At 49.0% G+C, this 21668-nt stretch overlaps 1 protein-coding gene across 1 annotated transcript; it reads right to left on the minus strand.

The window, feature by feature from the left end:
* Window positions 1-710: 710 nt before the first annotated feature.
* On the minus strand, window positions 711-2229 carry LOC147114263 (uncharacterized). Its single transcript, XM_085994068.1, has 2 exons — window positions 1994-2229; window positions 711-1834 (listed from the first exon to the last, which is right to left on the minus strand). The coding sequence occupies exons 1-2, from the start codon at window positions 2220-2222 to the stop codon at window positions 957-959; spliced, it is 1107 nt and encodes a 368-aa protein (XP_085850194.1). The 5' UTR covers window positions 2223-2229; the 3' UTR covers window positions 711-956.
* Between the last annotated feature and the right edge of the window lie 19439 nt (window positions 2230-21668).

A 21668-nucleotide genomic window follows, 5' to 3' on the forward strand; every position in this document is an offset into this window, starting at 1 on the left:
CCATCAAGCCACAAGGAACATCATAGAGCAAACGATAGGCGTCCTCAAGCAACGGTTCCGCTGCCTGGATCGTTCCGGCGGATCTCTACAGTATTCGCCGGATAGAGTCTCCCAGTTCGTCGTCGTGTGCTGCATGCTGCACAACCTGGCTATCCGCAGGACTCAGGCACTGCCACCTGACATTGCACCACCACCTCAGGAGGACGAGCAGGAGGACCATGAGGAGGAGGAGGAGGAGGAGTACCAGCCCAGGAGGGAGCCACAAGGTCCAAGGGCCGTCCGCCGGCGGCTTATTGAACGACACTTCTCGGCCCCCTGTCAGGGATTGGCCTGTGGCAATGAACGCACCTGAAGGCAGCCGCTCCGCAAGCCCTCAGCCGGTTAATGCAACAACCACTTGAAACATGACACCTGGACATGCTGAATAAATAAAAAGCTTTATTTCACAAACTCAGGGCCCTTCCCACATGAAACAGAAAAACAGACAAGACCCCCAAAAAACAGTCAAAAACATCTGTCACTCCCAAAACCTGGGGAGGACTAACAAAACTTGCCCATCCAAATGGCCTTCATCATCGGCCTTACAAAAATAAGCCCCCCCCTCCACAACACAAACACCCCCATAAAAACAAAAAATGCCTTGATCTTCGGCCTTACCAAAATAATCCCCCCCCAGAACACAAGCCCCCCCATATAAAAAAAAACGCTATCACCACACTCTACTGGGTGTGCCGAGAGGGCGAGTCCTTAGACAGGCTTCTCCGGCCCCTGCCCGACCTGCTGCTCCACCTCAACCTGGGCCCTGTGGCTGTGGCAAGGCTGGGGGAAGGCTCATGAGGGCGACAATGCGTGTCGGCAGATGCCCTTGGGGGTCGGCCTAGATGAGGCCCGGCCCGGGAGGGGCCGGCTGGTGACTGCTGCAGCTGTGGCTGGCCAGCATCGGTCTCAGCAGCAGCTCATCGCACCTTGGCTGGGGGAGTGGCAGTGTCGGCTGCACCAATGGGGGCAAGCTGGCTGATGGCAGGCGCGCGCTGTTCGCCAGAGACACTGGCACTCGGCCGGGCTGGCAGTGCAGCAAGCGCAGCAAGCTGGTGGAGGCCAGACCGCTGTGCTGCAGCAGGGCGGCGGGTGCCCTGGCGATGCTTCCGCGCCACAGCGAGTGTGGCAGAAGTGAGTGCCCGAACTGCCCTGGTATGTGCCCGCATCAGCTCTGCCAGTGTCTGAACGGCACCACTCATGTACTCGCGACTCGCGTCCTGCGCTGCCGCGAGTTGCTGGACACCCCTGTCGTGCGCTGCCGCGAGTTGTTCGACCCCCCTGGCCTGTGATTCGCCGAAAGCGACCACACTATGAGCCAGGGACTCAATGGCCTGAGGCATCTGTTGCACAACCCCCATGAACTCCTGGTGGCGCCGCTCCGACGCCGCCGACATCTCATCGAGGAGGCGCACCTCCTGGGCGAGGACCGTCTCCGGACTGGAGGGCGGACTCTCCCTCTGGGGAGAAGGCCGCCGAGCTGCCCGACCCTTCCCGCGTGCGTCGACCCCACTGGGCCCAGGAACTGCCCTCCCCTGCAACACCTCCCCCCTCTGGGGAGAAGGCCGCCGTGCTGCCCGACCCTTCCCGCGTGCATCAACACCACTGGGCCCAGGAACTGCCCTCCCCTGCAACACTTCCCCCTGGCTCTCCTGCAGGCCAGACGTCTCCCCTCCATTGCCATCCCCTGGCGCGGATGAGGGTTCCCCCGATGTGCCGCCTTCCTCCTGGTCCTCGTCGTCCTCCTCCTCCAAGGGCCTGGCACTCTGAGCTTGAGGGACCACCTCCTCCTCACCAGCTGAAAGCAGGAAGGCACAAGAGTAGCTTTAGAGTGAGGACAGGGCGTCAGCGAGGGAGGCCTGAGTGGTGGCATTATGCGCATTTGTCGGCCAGTGGGAAAGGATGTAGATCTGAAGCGCAAGGGCAATGAGAGAGGTCCAACCGGTCATGTCCTTACCAGTGGGTCCCAGTACAGGGTCCGCATCTCCGATGGCAACAGGGCCAGTCACCCGGCCACGCATGAGTCGAGCCACGTTCTCCTCCAGCTCACTGAGCGCCTGGTACTCGGGACGGCCTCCACCGGTGACAGACTGGCTCCTCAAATTCCGCGCCAGCTTGGCCTGCAAGAGAAAGGACGGCCTGTAAGTACAGTGTGGTGCCCTGTTGCTGTGTGCACTGCCTCCCATGGTGGAATAGCTTGGCCAGTGTGGTGCCCTGCTGCTGTGTGCACTGCCTCCCATGGTGGAATAGCTTGGCCAGTGTGTTAAGTGCAGGAAGTGCTATTGATGATCATGCCAGTGCCATAGCTGCGGGAGGAGGGCTGCCCATTGGGCCTTTGAGGTCCCTTTGCCCATGTGAGGTGCACATGCAAGGATGAGGAGGACACTGGAAAGGGTACTCACCCTGACCATCCGAGTGAGGTCGTTGTACTTCTTCCGGCATTGGTCCGCACTCCTGGGGACATCGCAGGTGGATGACACCCTGCGGGCGATTTTCTTCCAGGCTTTCCTGTACTGCCTCCTGGGAGCCTTCTTGCCACTGTCCGGGCACAAGATCTCTCTTTTGTTTTCCACACCATCAAGCAGCACCCTCAGAGCATGCTCTGAGAAGCGCTGCGCTCGTTCACGGGCCCTCTCCATGGCTTCAGGCGCTATTTTGGCCCACCAGCAGTGTTGAGGCCTAGCTGCAGGGCTCCACTATGCAGGGCGTGGCAGCAGTCAAAGTCGACCCTTCCCCCTTTAAGAGCTGGCCGGCGTCAGGGTGTCTGCTGTCAATCAAAACATGCCCGCACCTGCGCTGCGCCCGGCCTCGGCGTTATCAGGCCGCATCTCCGGCTTAGCGCCTGAAGATAGCATTGCAACACCAGTTTCAGCGCTCGCCCAAACTCTTGGCCAAATCTACTGAATTTCGGCGAAGTGGCCTACACTTTCCGGCGGGCGCTAACTTTAGCGAACGCCCGACTTTAGCGCCCCAAAAGTGTCCAGGCTGAATTTCTAGGCCAAAAGATCCCATGAAAAGAGCAGGGGACTTCTCCCAGGTGTCCTGGCCAACATTTATCCCTTAACCGACATTACTAAAACAGATGATCTGGTCATTACCATATTGCTGTTTGTGGGAGCTTGCTGTGTGCAATTTAGCTGCTGTGTTTCCTGCATTACAACAGTAATTACACTTCAAAAGTATTTACTTGTCTGTAAAGTGCTTTGGGACATCCTCACGTCATAAAAGGCATTCTTTAAATGGACATCTTTCATTCTATTTTACTACCTGTCATTCTTTCCACATCACACTTTAACTTATCCTCCAAATCTCTGTGAGCCTTGCCACAGGAGAGCTGCTAGTAAGCACAATTTTCACCTTCAATTGGATTGCTGTTTGGTTCCACTGATCTCTCCTCCTAAATAATTTGATATCTGTGACTGTAACCGATGGCTACTTTTGGGTGTTGACATCGTGGTATTGGGCCTCTTCTGCAAATATTGAGATATATCCAGATTATTTGCAGTGTACAGTTTTCTGCCTCGCAATTAAACCAACAAAATTACATCTCCTAACAACAACGACGACTTGTATTTATATAGCGGCTTTAACGCAATAAAATGGGATGGCAGGAGTGACGTATGAGGAGAGATTGGGTCGATTAGGCTTATATTCGCTAGAGTTTAGAAGAATGAGAGGGGATCTCATTGAAACTTATAAAATTCTAACAGGACTGGACAAACTAGATGCAGGAAGGATGTTCCCAATGGCGGGGGATTCCAGAACCAGGGGTCACAGTCTAAGGATAAGGGGTAAGCCATTTAGGACTGAGATGAGGAGGAATTTCTTCACCCAGAGAGTGGTGAACCTGTGGAATTCTCTACCACAGAAGGCAGTTGAGGTCAACTTATTAAATATATTCAAGAAGGAGTTAGATATATTTCTTAAGTCTAAAGGGATCAAGGGATATGGGGAGAAAGCAGGGACAGGGTACTGAATTTGGATGATCAGCCATGATCTCATTAAATGGTGGAACAGGCTTGAGGGGCCGAATGGCCTACTCCTGCTCCTACCTTCTATGTTTCTATGACCCAAAGTGCTTCGCAGGAGTGCTACCAAAACAAAATTTGACACCAAGCCTGATAGGGTGGTGGATACAGATTCAATAGTAGCCTTCAAAAGGGAATTGGATAAATACTTGAAGGAGGAAAAAATTGCCGGGATATGGGGAGAGAGCGGGGGGAGTGGGACTAATTGGATTGCTCTTCAGAAGAGCCGGCGCAGACTCGATGGGCCGAGTGGCCTCCTTCTGTGCTGTACTATTCTATGATTCTATGATAAGGAGATATTAGGCCTGCAGCTGAGGCAAGGGCGGCATCGCATAAATGCAAGTTGTTGTTGTTGTATGGTTCTGTTCCTGCATTGTGTTTTTTTGGATCTAATAACTGGGGACAACTTTAGCAAAATGTTGACCTCAAGCGATGAAATAAATGCCAATGTCTCAGGTTAATTGAAAACAAAATGTCAATGATTGTTCCCTGCGTAATGGCTCTTGAAATCTGTGTGGCATTCGCTGCTGCAGTGCATCACTTTTCAAAGCTTTAACATTCTTGGATTTTTGGAGAAAAGGAAAGAAGTCATGGTCGTGCGTGAAGTGAGCATAGCGCAAAATGCCTTGAAAAGAGTTGGTGTTTCATAAGGTGACTGCACTCAACACGACTTCACTGCTAGCTTTTTATTTGTTGTTGCTGTTGCTTAGCATCCTACTTTTTTTCACTTATTACAGCTGTGCCTCTGTCTGGCTAACCCATAGATGCCTTGAGCACATCAGAGCCTTGTAAGTAAAATGGGAAAGAAGCACTTTCATTGCACTTGGAAGTGCTGTGTGTAATTTGTTCAATTTATCATCCTCCGACGCACATTGAAGTGCTGTCTGGCACATGCGCAACAAAACCTCTCCTTCAGTAAATTCACTCTGACAACAATGTTAGCCTGAGATGATTGGGCTGCCATCTTTTGTCCAGCAAGCTGACAGAGGATAGGATAGCGGAGGCTAGGAAGCGATGTTTGCTTTGCTGCTGAAAATGGATTGCCCAGAAATTCAGGTCGGGGGCTTCCCGCGGGCGCAAGCCCCCGACCTGCATTTACCTTGCACGCCGGCCGTTGAGCTGTGGGCCCCCGTGAAATTGCGATCCTGGGCCTCCTCCAACTGCCGGCGCGCAGTGCTTGCGTATCCCAGGGGCGCAGTTGGTTCGATGAGTCCCCTGGGATCACGTGGGCCATGGGGAGCCAATCGGAGCAGGGAATGCTTCATTTATAAGTTTGACAGGAAGGGCCCCAAAACATCACCAAATCTTCAAATAATTTTTTTTTTTAATCTCATTTTTTAAATAAACTATAAATTACATGAAATAACTGTTTTAAACAATAATTTAAATTTTTGAAAAAATAATTTTATTTTCTAACGGGGCTAAAAATAAACTTAACTTTCTTTAAAGTATTTAAAATTAATAAACCTGTGGAAGAAATGTTTTAATTTTAATTAATTCACCACTTACCTTGTAAAAAGCAGGCCTTGCGACTGCTTTCTAAATGTCTAATTTCTGGAGACTTACCCTCCCGGGAAAACCTGCAAAAAAAACGTAAGTTCGATGCACACGCGCAGCCTCTCCTGCGCATGCGTTCGAACTCTGAATCCCTGCTTTCAGGGGAACGGAAGTGCCGGTTTCCCGCGCACGCGCAGTGCATGCAGAGAACCGGCACTTCCATTGGGCCTACGGGTGAGTACCCTGTGCGTACTCACCCGTGGAGACCCGAAGTTCTGGGCCATTAGCTAAGGCTTCCACATCATAAAAACATGCACTTGTGTAACCTCGCTGCACCCATGGCAGGCACCTAATAGGGGTGCAAAGATAACCAATTTAGCAGAGGCCCATGCCCAATCTGCAAGGGTGTTCGAGGCCTTTCATAGGCAGCCCAAGAGACCGCCCGAAATGAACTCAGGCCTCACTTCAATCTTGAAATGAGAGTCCTGCGCTCATTTCCTATCTGCACTATTAATTTTGTTAGCCCTAGTCAGATCTTGCGACACGCAAGCTCCGACTGCCATTTCCAGCACTTAAGCAGTGGTCCGTAAAGGGACGGTTGGAGGCAGCTCAAAAAATGGCCCCAAAACTTCCAAGATTTTGTATTTTGCAGAGCCGGAAGGAGCAGGAGCGTTCCTCCTGGCGACACAAAGCAAGTGTGGGCATCTACCAACCCGCTATCACCGCCCCACCTAATCCCAATCATCTCACCCGACCTGCCCTGTCCTTGGACTTACCTCTGGGCCTCGGCACCAGGCCGAAGCTCTTAAGGCCCTGACAGATGAGCTGCATCAAGGTGCCTGATTGGCGCTCATAGCTTGCCCCAATTCATTCCGATGAGGCCCAAGGACAAATGTACTTCAATCCCCGGCCCTGTCCCTTCTGCCACACCATCGCTGCGAGCTGCCAGAATCACGCCCGACTTAGGGTGCTAAGGAATTTAGGCCTCATAGTGTTTTAACATACAGAAATACCTCAAGATGCTTCACAAGAGCAAGCTCAGACACCTAGCATAAGGTGGGACAATGGAGATGACATGGCTAAAAGCTATACTTGACATATCGCTGGGAAGCTACGTGTGGCCCACCTAGCCCTCAATGTGGCTTCAGCTGTCCTTCGCAACCCTCAGCCTCCATTCACAGCCCACTTAGTTGTGTGGTATGTTACCAGAGTCATTATTCAGCGCTGTTTTCTCTCTCTCTCTCTTGCTGTCCAGTTAGAGAAAGGTGTTCAGCTAGTGGGGAATCGCAAGTGTCGCCCGTCACTCCATGGTGTGTGTATAGGAGCATTCTTGAGCATGTCCCTCAACCAAGGCACTGCTTGGGATTGTGGCCCCTGACAAAACATTAGTGACAGAGGATTGGTTAAATTTATCATTCAATGAAAAATGGGAAACTGCCTGTGAGCTCCATAATTAATGACTCGTTAATGAAAACTTGGGAACCCATGTAAGAATAAAAATATATGTTTTGTATGTGTGATGGACTCGCGACTTTTAATATAAGATAAAGATAAATTTGATGTGTATGGATCTCTCCTGGGTAAGGCAACGACACAAAACTTAACAAAGGAAACGTGCATAACAGGAAAACCCCCCACAGGGACACCATTGAAATTCATCATCGAAACTCAAGAGCCACTAAAAGGTGTCAACAAACAATTAACATAAGCAAGAAATGGCACCAGCCACTGCAGACAGACACATGTTCAAAGGGAAGCCAATCAAGAACTGCCAGAATCTAAGACCCAAGCCTGGGCCTTAGCAATAGACAAGGGCCTAGAAATTGAGTGGGGTTAGCGCCCAATTAGCGGCGCTGGAGGGCATTGCGCTGGAATTATAGCCGTTTCTGAAATTGACTTGGGCCTTACCATCGGCGTTAGCCGGTAGCGCTGCGCCGGCACCGATGACGTCATCGGTGTGCGCAGCGTCCCGGTTGCCGTGGTAACCCGGCCCCAAGCCCAAATTCAGTTGCGCCCGCCTCGCCCGTGGCAGGCGCAACCAACGATTGTGGAAAGGGTTCTTACACGCCTTTGCGCCGGCGCATAAAGGTGGAGCGGCGGCCGGCCGCGTTCCCGGCGGCCGCCTGCCCGCACCTCCCTTCCCGGACTCCTGCATCACCCCCCCCGCGGCCCTGATGTGTGTGTGCTGCGAGCCCGGCACTTCCCCGAGGTGCCGGGCTCAGATGTCGGGGGAATCCGCCGGTCAGTTGTCGGCTGCAGGCAGCTCCTCCTTAACAGAAGGAGGAGGCCTGCAGTTCCCCAGCCTGCCGCACCGCATCGGGTGCCGCAGCGGGGGATTAGCGCCGGAAAACCCAATTGAGCGCCCGTTTTGAGGCGCTAAAACCCTCCTTTAGCGCCCGCCGCCGTCTGGGCCCGGCGCAACCGAATTTTCGTCGGGCGCTGCCGCATTAACGCTGGCGCAAAATTTCTGGCGCTACAGCCCTGGCGAACCCACAACCCAATTTCTAGGCCAAGGACTTAAAAAGATATAAAACAAGGAACCCAAAGGCTCTCTCTCTCTCTCTCTCTCTGGATGGCCACGCGGAAGAACAAGAAGCCCTCCCTTTACAGACCAGACCAAGAAGCAAGGAACTCTACAGACCAGACCAAGAAGCAAGGAACTCTACAGGCCAGACCAAGAAGCAAGGAACTCTACAGATCAGACCAAGAAGCAAGGAACTCTACAGACCAGACCAAGAAGCAAGGAAAAAGGCTGCGTGCATTGCTTAACTCAGTGAAGTACTAGTCTGTGTAAATCTAACCCATTACCTTATGAGTTGTAATCGAGTAGAGTCCATAAATACCAGTATTGATGTGCATGAGTGTGTGTATTTAATAAACTTATTCAAAATTGTTTCAAAAGAAGTGGTCTTGCTGTCAATTTAATGCCAGTCGAAATAAAAAGCTTACACCCACAGCTCTCGCCTCTGAGTCAGAAGGTTGTGGGTTGAAGCCCCACTCCGAGACTTGAGCACATAATCCAGGCTGACACTCCAGTGCAGTGCTGAGGGAGCGCTGCACTGCTGGTGGTACCGTCTTTCAGATGAGACGTTAAACCGAGGCCCCGTCTGCCCTTTCGGGTGAACGTAAAAGACCCCATGGCACTATTGCAAAGAAGAGCAGGGGCGTTCTCCTCGGTGTCCTGGCCAATATTTATCCCTCAACCAACATCACTAGAAAACAGATTATCATTGACAGTGCAGTTTGTGGGATCTTGCTGTGCTCGAATTGACTGGCGCGTTTCCCTATGTTGCAACAGTGATTACACACTTCGAAAGTACTTAATTGGCTGTGAAGCGCTTTGGGACGTCCTGAGGTCGTGAAAGGAACTATATAAATGCGAATTCTTTCTTATTCTTCATTAAAGGAGGGGATATCTGTTCGTTGCTGGGAGTTTGGGACTGGCTAAGCTCCTAGATCATCCTGCCTTGCAAAGCCTGCTGCGCTTGCTGTGTTTTTCTTTTCCTTAATTGCAACAGATGCTAAATCAGTTAACATTTCTTTTCTTCGTTTTGAAAGTGAGTTAGGGCAGATGTGATTGGCAACATAATGTCACTGCATCTCTTATCATGTCATTAATTGTGCTTGAGCTCTCAAACGTGGCAAGTTGATTTGTCTTGCAGTGAGAAAAGCCCAGCAAATGGGGAAATGTGTCGGAGTTAGATCTGGCAACTGTTTGCAAATTAAAATCTGTACATTATTCCGCTTCAAGTTGCTGTTTCAGAGCAGAAATACCAGCAGAACAGTAAATTGAAAAAAAAATCTGTTAAACATTTTATTGACGAGGTCCATTTAAATGTCCACATGGCCCTCATTATTCAAAAGACAGCCAGGTCGCTCAAGTATCAGGAGTAGTGATTCCCAAGGAAAATGTTCCAGAAGCTTATTAGAGTTTTCAAGGCAAGTTTTAAATTTTAAAAGTACCAGCTTTTGGGCAATTTAACTGCACCTCTTGACGTCTGTCACCTTCCCCTTTCTTGTCTCCCATTCTCTAATTATTTATTACTGTTCATAATTCTTGGGTCCAGTAATTCAGGCGGACATCAAAGGTGCTTTGACATTATTCGATGAAGTTATCCATGGTGTCCCGGCTGATATTCCTCTCTCAACCACCACAGGCAAAAACAGATTAACTGGTTATACATCACCTCGCATGTTTGTGCGATCTTCCTGTGCACCAAGTGGCTGTCACGTTTGCCTGCATGACAGCGATTTCACGTCATTGCTTGAGAAATTGAAGGCCCAATTACATAGGGTGTGTGTGCGTGTGTGCAGCTTGTGATTTTCTGTGTGGTAACTTTAACGATCTGGATTTCATAGAATCATAGAAACGTACAGCACCTAAGGAGACCATTCGGCCCGTCGTGCCTGTGCTGGCTCTTTGAAAGAGCCGTCGTGCTTAGTCCCACCCCCCCGCTTATTGTCCGTAACCCTGTAAGTTCCTCCTCCTCAAGTACCGGTCCAACTCCCTCATAAAATTATTTATGGAATCAGCTTCCAACACCTTTTCAGGTCCAACGTTCCAGATCCCGACAACTGTCTGAGTGAAAAAAACTCTCCTCATCTCCCCTCGAGATCTCAGGTGAGGGGAAATTTATAAATCCAAAGAGAAAAGTCAAGGCCATTAGAGCATTGTAGCCATTTGGCTAAAGACAAGCAGAGTGCGACAGGAAGGGGCAGAGATTCCAACAGTAATAGTGCGTCAGTGAATAAGGTTAACTTAGGCGAGAATCGAGCCGGCAGGAGCCAAGGCAGAGGGGGCATGTCGCTGCGGCCATTTTAATCCTGCCCGCCCGTCCACTTTCCACTAGGTGGGCAGGGTTATAATCAGTCCTGCAAAGTGCAGCGAGTCAGTGTCTTCATTCCAAGATGGTGGGTTAATTTATTTTTAATTCGGAAACTCCAAGTGAAGAGCCAAGGCCCATATTTTTTGCACCAATAGCCGTTGAAAAGGGTCAAAGAGAAGCTGATGTAAATCAAGAAGTGACAACTAAGTGATGCTAAGCCATGGATTTGAAAATACAGTTTAACAGACAGAGAGGAGGAAAGTAAGTCTGTCTAATATACAGTCTTTTCAACAACGCGAGGCTTAGGAGTTTGAAAAGTGTGATCTGCCACTGGTCATTTTTTACAGTCAAGGTTTCTGTTCCCTTTCAATGGAAATTCTGTCAAAAATACGCTTCTGAAGACAAGCCTTGAAATTACTCTGTGAGAATATTGGAGAACTTGTAATGCATTTGTAAGAAATTACTTTCCGTAAACTTCAACTCATCCAAAAATCTGCTGCCCGTCTCCTAGCCCATATCAAGTCCTGTTCACTATCACCCTGTCCTCGTTCATCTACAATGGCTCCCAGTCCCCCAACACAGCAAATTAAAAATTCTGATCCTCATGTTTATGTCTCTTCATGGCCTTGCCCACCCCCCCCCGCCCGCCTATCTCTGGAACCTCCCCCCAGGCCTGGTCCGAACTCACCATTCCTCTGATTCCGGCCTCTTGTGCATCTCCCCCTCCCTTTGCCCCACCATTGGCAGCCGTGCTTTCAGCTGACAAGGCCCCACGCGCCTTCCCTAAATCCTTCCACTTCTCCACTTCCTTCTCTTCCATCAGGAACCTCCTTAAAATCCATCACTTTGACCAAGCTCATGGTCAAACCTCCCCACATCTCTTTCTTCGGCTTGGCGTCTGTCTTTTGATTACACCCCTGCGGAGCGCTTTGAGGCGTTATTCTACGTCACAGGCGTTTTGTAAGTGCAAGTTAAATGAAAATATTAATGCCTCCCTTAAAATAGTGGCCAGAAGGAAATTGATATGAATGTGTTAAATATTGGTGCACTTACATTCAATGTAACTTCAAGGCTATTGTCACTATGGAGGGGTGGGGTGGGGGGATAACATGCAAGATAATGTGCTTGAAATTCATCTTGGCTTATTAAAATAGATCTGACTGGTTCCTTATTTAGCAGATAGCTGTTTGGTGTACACGAAACCCGTGTTTCCTACTGACTTTATGTCAAAACACGCTGTTATTGTTCTGCTAAGTGATGACAGCTTCGCGAAGAAGAAAAAATAAATTGGGCGTCCAACTCCTGTTTAGTGACACCATAATCCCCCAAACACATGCCCTGTTCTGACTTCCATTACACCTTCACAATGGGGATCTAAGCACACTGTCAGTAAAGAACTCTTTGCAAAAAGGAAGCCCGCAGAGAGCAGAACACAGACAACGGGACATTGTCTAAATAAAGCAACAGTCAGTCTGACTGAATCGCATTTGTTTCCTTTCACAGGTTTTTTTTTAATTTAAATATATTAAACACGGATGTTCACAGTTTTCCAAATTGTGCAGTCGTGTGAGCCTGACGATCGGAGATGGGAAGCAGCAGCAACTGCTAAGGGCTGGCAGCAGAGCCTAAGGGACAGCCTGCACATTTACAACTTAAATCTGCCTTTGGAATAAGATTAAGCGTGCTTATATTTGGCACAGCCCACAAGCGATGCTCGTGTCGGAATTCACGCTGATGATGGGCAATGCAGATGCAAACAGGCATCTGAAAGTACCCAAGGTTATTATCAGTCCTGTTCTGTTCTCGGTGCCAGCTTGGTAGCATTCTCACCCCCACCCCGCAATTCCATGACTTGAGGATATATAGGCTGATTTGCAGAGTTGGCAGTGCCAAGACTATTGACACTCTGTGCACCTTGTCGCCTGGCAATATCGAGACAGGATATTACCAAAAAAGGATATAGAGGCACTGGAGAAGGTGAAGAAAAGATTTGCAAGGATGATACCAGAAATGGGAGGTTATAAGTGTCAGGAAAGACTGAAAAGGCTAGGGGTCTTTTCTCTAGAAAAGAGAAGGCTGAGGGGTGACCTAACAGAGGTCTTTAAACTTATGAAGGGGTTTGATAGGGTAGACATAGAGAAGATGTTTCCACTTGTGGGGGGAGTGGGGGGTGGTGTCTAAAACTAGGGGACGTAAGTATTAGATAGTCACTAATTATTCCAATAAGGAACACAGGAACTTCTCTTACCCAGAGAGTGGTTAAAATGTGGAAGTTGCTACCACATGGAATAGTTGAGGCGAATAGTATAGATGCTTTTAAGGGGAAGCTAGATTAGTACATGAGGGAGAAATGATTGGAAGAATATTTTTTTTTATTATTTGTTTATGGGATGTGGGCGTCGCTGGCATTGCCAGCATTTATTGCCCATACCTAGTTGCCCTTGAGAAGGTGGTGGTGAGCCGCCTTCTTGAACCGCTGCAGTCCGTGTGGTGAAGGTACTCCCACAGTGCTGTTAGGGAGGGAGTGCCAAGATTTTGAACCAGCGAAGATGAAGGATCGGTGATATACTTCTAAGTCAGGATGGTGTGTGGCTTGGAGGGGAACTTGAGGTGGTGGTGTTCCCATACACCCACTGCCCTTGTCCTTCTAGGTGGAAGAGTTCGCTGGTTTGGGATGTGCTGCCAAAGACGCCTTGGCAAGTTACTGCAGTGCATCTTGTAGATGGTACACACTGCAGCCACGGTTCGCTGGTGGTGGAGGGAGTGTGTAAGAGCCATAAAAGCTTAAGAAAATACTTTAAAATATTGGTTAAATAGCATAATACAGTTAATTTACCTGATTGACTTATTGTATTAAGAAACCCCCTATTTTCTTGCTCCAGTAGTATAGTCCGAGACACCCCCTTCATTCTTGCCACAATGGTACAGTCCCTAAGCCACACATGGTATGCAGCCATTTTACAGTTTAAACTCCACGTGGCTGAAGGAGGCAGAAGTTGTGAGGTTTGGAGCAATACAGTTTTTGACCGTGTTCGTTTATACGTGTTTGCTTTGTAATTCCGTTTGTGAAGTGTTATAGTAAACAGTTTAAAAGACAAAGCTACGTTTGGGAACGTTTTATTTCGACACGCGTCTACTCGTTGTTAACAGCCCCACAGCTCAGTGGCTGCCTGTTCGGAAACTAAGAAGCGCCACTACATTAGTCAAAAACTTGCTCCCTAAGAAGGAAAGGACGGAATCGTCGGCGAACGTATACATCAATGGTCACGGAGCCAGACGACAATATAAGAAAGCGAAGGTACAGTGACTGTTACTTGCTTTGTTCATTCTATTGAGAAGCTAAATAAGAGCTGCGGGTAAAATGGCCGAGGCCTTACGGAGCCAGGAGCTTCCCCCAGCCAGAAGGATTGCTGGCCAAAAGAGGGAAATAAAGCTCCCCCCAAAGGCAATGGAAGAGAAGTTACATAGAAGCATAGGTGCAAGGAAGGCTAAATTAGCTCAGATAACTGGAAAAATGAAGATAATTGATCGTCTCATGGAAGATAATGCTGATATTAAGAAAGCTGAAGACATAGGCCTAGAAATTGGGTTCTGGTCTTGCCAGGGCTGTAGCGCCAGAAAGTTTGCGCCAGCGGTAATGCGGCAGCGCGCGACGAAAATTCGGGTGCGCCGGGCCCAGACGGCGGCGGGCGCTAAAACCCTCCTTTAGTGCCTCAAAACGGGCGTGAACTTGGGTTTCCCGGCGCTAATCCCCCGCTGCGGCACCCGATGCGGTGCGGCAGGCGGGGGAACTGCAGGCCTCCTCCTCCTGTTAAGGAGGAGCTGCCTGCAGCCGACAACTGTCCGGCGGATTGACCCGACATCTGAGCCCGGCACCTCGGGGAAGTGCCGGGCTCGCATGAGACACTGATCAGGGCCGCGGGGGGGGAATGCAGGAGTCCGGGAAGGGAGGTGCGGGCAGGCGGCCGCCGGGAACGCGGCCGGCCGCCGCTCCACCTTTATGCGCCGGCGCACACTGGGGGAAGACTCTGTTGCCAGAGTCTTAGTTGCGCCTGCCACGGGCGAGGCAGGCGCAACTGAATTTCGGCTTGGGGCCGGGTTACCACGGCAACCGGGACGCTGCGCACACCGATGACGTCATCGGTGCCGGCGCAGCGCTACCGGTGCAACGCCGATTTAGGGCCCCAGGGAATTTCTCAACTGGCCATAACTCCTGGCGCTAGGCCCTCTAGCGCCTCAAATGCGGCGCTAAGCCTACCGAATTTCTAGGCCATAATGTATTACGATTTCTCCAAGCTGCATGAAGAATTTAATGTACTCAATGAAGATGTATTAGCACTTCTGTCTGAAGAAGAGGGAAACGCTGATCAACACAACTGGTTTGATCTTAAATCAACCACAATTAAGGACTATATCAAGGCCACAGAACAGTGGATGTTAAAGATTCGTCAAGATGCTGATACAGCAGCAAAAGATAAAGTTGACGATGAAGTCGGACCAGACGATAGCATTTCAGAGACTTCCGCCAGACCGAGCAAAAATCGAAAAGAAGGTAGCTCTGTTTCTGGACGCAGGTCAGTCGCTTCTACCACAAGCTCGTCGCGACGCATGAAAGAGGAGGTTGAACGGGCGGCGTTGATGGCGCACGCAGCATCTTTAGCGGAGAAGCAAGCTCTTGAACGGGAAGAGGCCCAACTGCAGGTCCAAGAGGCCGAACTGCAGGCCCAACAGGCCCAACTGCAGGCCCAAGTGCAGGCCCAACTGCAGGCCCAACAGGCCCAGGTGCAGGCAAAGAAAGAACAGCTGGAGATAAAAACAGCTATCACGGTCTCAGACGCCAGGTTGAGTGCGTATGAAGATTATGAAGGCTCATGGGACGGCGGGAGCGAATACTGCCAGTCAATGTTGTCACATAGAGTTGGATCCAGGGCACCTTCAAGAGTTACAAGAGAGTCCGAAGGCAATCCCCTGGCATTACAGCGTGGAAGAGTGGCCTCTCCACTAACAGGAGCACGTGATGCTACCCCAGACGTCAGACGGTCTAGACTAGACCCTGCTGATGACCACCAGAGGCCCGAAGACACAGGGAGAAGCCTATACCGAGTGATGCAACGTCAGAACGAAATTACAGAGATGCTTGTAAAACAACAGAATCTGTTTCGACTCCCTCAAAGAGACATACCAGTGTTCCAAGGCGACCCACTCAAGTATAAGCCCTTCATCAGATCCTTTGAACAAGCCATTGACTCCAAGGCAGGGAGCAGCAGTGATAAGTTGTATTACCTGGGACAGTACACCAGTGGTAAACCACAAGACCTGGTCAGAAGCTGTGAACACATGAGACCGGACCGGGGATACATAGAAGCCAGGAAGTTGCTGCAGGAGCATTATGGTAACGAGCTGAAGATAGCCACTGCATATATTGAAAAGGCTACCAAGTGGCCACAGATCAGATCGGAGGACGGAGAGGCATTGAACGCATATGTTCTTTTCCTCATAGGATGTCGCAACACCATGGAGGATGTTGAATTCATGGAAGAAATGGACAATCCTACGACTATGAGAATCATCATCTCTAAGCTTCCTTACAGGATGAGAGAACAATGAAGAACAGCCTTTGAGATAATGGAGAGACGGACAAGTAGAGCCAGGTTTGCAGACTTAGTGAATTTCATAGACAAACAGGCTAAAATTGCTAGGGACCCATTGTTTGGAAACATCCAGGATGCCAGCCCGACCACCGATGGAAGAGTGAAAGCCAAGCCTGTTGAATCAAAGACTCTCAGGAAAGGTGGTTCCAGGGGAAGCAGCTTTGCAACTATCGTCACTCAGGCTGAGGAAGAAAGGCCCCAGAACTCATCTCCCAAAAAGAGCAGCACAGTGACGCCTGCTAATGCCTTTCAGAAGCCATGCTTATTCTGCCAGAAGAATCATACATTGGATTTCTGCAGCGACATCAAAGCACAGCCACATAAGGACAGAATCGAATTCCTGAAGTACAATGGCCTATGTTTTGGATGTCTCTCTCAGGGGCACCTGAGTAGAAACTGTAAGCAAAGAACAACATGCAGAGAGTGCACTCGGAAACATCCCAGTCTGCTGCATATCCATAAAGAAAAACAAGTCTCTAAGAAGAGTGAAGAAAACAATACCGACGAGAAGGTTGTTTCAAGTGCTCTGGTGTCGCTAGAACCAGAGACTTGTGGACTCACTGGGGCCGGTGACAGTGATTGTATTCTTGCCATCGTACCAGTAAAGATCAAGTCTAAGAGGAGCGAGTAGCTTGTGGAGACTTACGCCTTCATGGATCCAGGTAGTTCAGCAACGTTCTGCACAGAATCGCTCATGCGACAGCTGAACGTTAGAGGCAGAAGAACAGAAATCCTATTACGCACCATGGGTCATGAGAAGTCAATGCAAAGTTATATCCTGTCAGACTTAGAAGTGTGTGGACTTGAAGAGAAGGACTTCATAGACCTGCCTAATGTTTTCACACAGAGGGAGATTCCTGTTAGAATAGGGAACTTAGCCCTGCAGAAGGATGTGGATAGATGGCCTTACCTAGAAAAGGTGCGTCTCCCATACATTGAAGCAGAAATTGGCCTATTAATTGGAACCAATGCCTACAAAACTATGGAGCCATGGCAGGTGATAAACAGCAAGGATGACGGACCCTACGCCATCAGGACAGCCCTTGGATGGGTAGTCAATGGACCGGTAAGGAGAGATGATGGCAACAAGTCAAACAAGGAGGAACGACAAAATGTCACAGTTAATCGCATCTCTATCGCAAGCATTGAAGAGCTGTTGATACAGCAGTTCAACGCAGACTTTTCAGAACGCAGCTGTGAGGAAAAGACAGAGATGTCACAAGAAGACCATCAGTTCATGGATTTGATGACAAGGTCTACACAGTTCATTGATGGCCACTATCACATTGGTTTGCCACTGAGAAGACAGACCGCGAAGATGCCGAACAATCGCTGCATAGCAGAGCAACGCGCCATCAGTCTAAAGAGAAAGCTGAACAAGAACCCCGACTTTCACGAAGACTACAAAGACTTCATGAGAAACATCATAGCGAAAGGCTATGCTGTAAAAGTGCCCGAGGAACAGTTGAACAGAGACGATGGAAGGGTCTGGTACATTCCTCATCACGGGGTGTATCACCCAAAGAAGAAAACGATCCGTGTAGCGTTTGACTGCGCCGCCTCATTCAGAGGAACTTCACTGAATGATCAGCTGCTTCAAGGTCCTGATCTTACTAATACCCTCATTGGCGTCTTGACTAGGTTTAGACAAGAGCTCGTTGCCATGATGGCAGACATAGAATCAATGTTCTACCAAGTCAGAATCCCTGATGAAGATGCTGATCTTCTGCGTTTCCTTTGGTGGCCAGATGGCGACGTTAGTGAAGCGATGGTGGAATGTAGAATGGCCGTACACTTGTTCGGAGCCACATCATCTCCCAGCTGTGCAAGCTACGCTCTCAGAAAAACTGCAGAAGATGGCAAAGGCAAAGCACCATCAGAGGCTGTGGAGACAATCTTCAGAAACTTTTATGTCGATGACTGTCTGAAGTCCGTGTCAACAGAAGACGATGCCATCGCACTGTCAAGAGACCTTAGAACTCTGTGTTCGAATGGAGGATTCCATCTGACTAAGTGGATAAGCAACAGCAGAGCAGTTCTAGCTTCTATCCCAGAAAAGGAAAGAGCCACTGAAGTCAAAGATCTGGACCTGAGCCACGATGTCCTTCCTATCGAGAGAGCTCTTGGTGTACAATGGTGCATTGAGTCAGACACGTTCAACTTCAGGATAATGGTGAACGAAAGACCATCCACAAGACGAGGGATTCTCTCCGTGGTCAGTTCCATCTACGACCCTCTTGGATTCCTGGCACCACTCATTCTGCCGGTGAAGCTGATGCTACGAGAGCTGTGTAGAGACAAGAGAGGATGGGATGAAGATATCCCAGAAGGTCAAGCTCAGAGATGGCACAGATGGTTGACAGATTTGCAACAACTTTCTAGCTTCAACGTCAGTAGATGCATCAAGCCCGTGAGTTTTGGAGTTACAAAGACGGCTCAACTACATCATTTCTCGGACGCCAGTGAGGACGGCTATGGCACGGCTACTTACCTCTTGCTGACAAATCAACAGGGCCAGAAACATTGTGCCTTCCTCATGGGGAAATCCAGGGTGGCTCCGCTGAAGCAGGTCACCATCCCGAGACTGGAGTTGACGGCAGCGGTTGTTGCAGTTAAAGTTGACCAGGCGATGCGGAAAGAGTTACAGCTCCCACTAGAAGAATCTGTCTTCTGGACGGATAGCACGACGGTGCTGAAGTATATAGAGAATGAGAAGATACGCTTCAAGACCTTCGTAGCAAACAGAATCTCATCCATTAGAGAAGCTACACAACCATCTCAATGGAGGTATGTAAACACCTCATTAAACCCAGCAGATCAAGCCTCACGGGGATTGAAGGCTGAAAACTTCATGAGGAGTGAAACTTGGATACAAGGCCCAAGTTATCTGCTGGAAACAGAGAGATCATGGCCAGAAAGACCAGATATGCCAAGTCAGATTGCTGAAGACGACGTCGAAGTCAAGAGATCAGTCACAGTAAATCTCATAACTACGAAAGAGAACTTTGACAGTGAACAAGCTTGTTAACCATTTCTCAGGATGGCACCAGTTGAGGAAAGCAGTTGCATGGTTTCTAAGGTTGAAAGAGTTGCTGCTACACCTGAGCGGTAAGAGAAAAGAGTACCGAGCCACTATCAGTCAGTCTGAAAGTAACCCCAATAAGCAGAGAATGCTTCTACAGCAGTATATGCATCAGCACAAGACCACATTGGGTAAGAATTCATTGACTGTGGAGGATTTGGCCAAGGCTGAGATGGAGATAGTTTGCTTCAGTCAAAGACAAAGATACCCAGAAGAAATCGAAGCTTTACAGCGAAATACTCCAATCAAGAAAGGTAGTCATATCTACAAACTGGACCCTACACTGCAAGATGGAGTACTGAGGGTGGGAGGGAGACTAAACAAATCTGCTATGCCAGAGGAGGCCAAGCATCCTGCTATCCTTTCTAAGGACCTCCGGGTTGCTACTCTCATTCTTCAGCATATACACCAGAGTATTGGACACAGTGGGAGGAATCACGTGCTTGCGAAGCTAAGACAAAGATACTGGATTCCAGGAGCTAATTCTGTAATAAGAAAAATACTCTCTGAATGCATTGTTTGCAGACGGTTACACGCTAGAGCTGGGGAGCAGAAAATGGCAGACCTGCCTGAAGACCGTTTGTTACCAGACAAGCCCCCATTTACAAACGTAGGGGTGGACTATTTCGGGCCTTTCGAGGTAAAGCGAGGACGGAGTCTTGTCAAGAGATATGGTGTGCTTTTCACTTGTTTGACCATCAGAGCAGTTCATATTGAGGTGGCACACACGCTTGACACTGATTCCTGTATTAACGCCTTGCGGCGCTTTGTCTGTAGAAGAGGTCAGGTGTCCATTATGCATTCTGATAATGGCACTAATTTCGTCGGAGCGGAGAGAGAACTACGGGAAGCTATTGAAGGTTGGAATCGGCTTAAAATACAGGAAGCCATGATGCAAACAGGAATTAAGTGGATCTTCAATCCTCCGGCTGCATCCCACCATGGAGGTGTCTGGGAAAGACAGATACGCACCGTAAGAAAACTACTCAGTTCTGTACTGAAGCAGCAAGCGCTCGACGACGAGGGACTCCAAACCGTTCTGTGCGAGGTCGAAGCCATCATTAATGACCGACCGATAACTAAGACATCAGATGATCCCAATGACCTCGAAGCCCTGACTCCGAACCACCTGTTGTTGTTGAAAATACAGCCAGCCATGCCCCCGGGAGTCTTCAAAAAGGAAGATCTGTATGCCCGTCGGAAGTGGAGGCAAGTTCAGTATATGTCAGACCTTTTCTGGACCAGATGGACAAGAGAATACTTACCTCTGCTACAGGAGCGTCAAAAATGGTCCAAAATAAAGAGGAACTTCATTGTCGGAGGCATTGTCTTAATCGTGGATGATTCAGCCCCTAGAAATTCTTGGTTGATGGGAAAAATAATTAAGACCATGCCAGACTCCAGAGGCGTCGTTCGTCGTGTTTGTTTGCAAACCAAGACCAGTACCCTGGAAAGACCGATCACAAAGCTCTGCCTGCTACAAGAAGCAGCGTGAAAAGTTCCTGAACGAAAAAAGTGGACACTTATATTGTAAATATGTTGAACTCATTAGTTTATGACTCTTAATGTTTGAGTAATTGATACGCTTCATGTGCCTAGTCAATTAGGGGCCGGAATGTAAGAGCCATAAAAGCTTAAGAAAATACTTTAAAATATTGGTTAAATAGCATAATACAGTTAATTTACCTGATTGACTTATTGTATTAAGAAACCCCCTATTTTCTTGCTCCAGTAGTATAGTCCGAGACACCCCCTTCATTCTTGCCACAATGGTACAGTCCCTAAGCCACACATGGTATGCAGCCATTTTACAGTTTAAACTCCACGTGGCTGAAGGAGGCAGAAGTTGTGAGGTTTGGAGCAATACAGTTTTTGACCGTGTTCGTTTATACGTGTTTGCTTTGTAATTCCGTTTGTGAAGTGTTATAGTAAACAGTTTAAAAGACAAAGCTACGTTTGGGAACGTTTTATTTCGACACGCGTCTACTCGTTGTTAACAGCCCCACAGCTCAGTGGCTGCCTGTTCGGAAACTAAGAAGCGCCACTACAGAGTGAATGTTTAAGGTGGTGGATGGGGTGCCAATCAAGCGGGCTGCTTTGTCCTGGATGGTGTCGAGCTTCTTGAGTGTTGTTGGAGCTGCACTCATCCAGGCAAGTGGAGAGTATTCTATCACACTCCTTACTTGTGCCTTGTAGATGGTGGAAAGACTTTGGGGAGTCAGGAGGTGAGACACTCACCGCAGAATACCTAGCATCTGACCTGCTCTTGTTGCCACAGTATTTATGTGGCTGGTCCAGTTAAGTTTCTGATCAATGGTAACCCCTAGGATGTTGATAGTGGGGGATTCTGCAATGGTAATGCCTTTGAATGTCAAGGGGAGGTGGTTAGACTCTCGCTTGTTGGAGATAGTCATTGCTTGGCACTTCTGTGGTGCGAATGTTACCTGCCACTTATCAGCCCAAGCCTGAACGTCGTCCAGGTCTTGTTGATTGCGGGCATGGACTGCTTCATTATCTGAGGAGTTGTGAATGGCACTGAACACTGTGC

Source organism: Somniosus microcephalus, chromosome 8 (genome assembly GCF_052327205.1).
Source record: "Somniosus microcephalus isolate GS21.2 chromosome 8, FLI_Smic_1.0, whole genome shotgun sequence".
NCBI classification, from domain to species: Eukaryota; Metazoa; Chordata; class Chondrichthyes; order Squaliformes; family Somniosidae; genus Somniosus; species Somniosus microcephalus.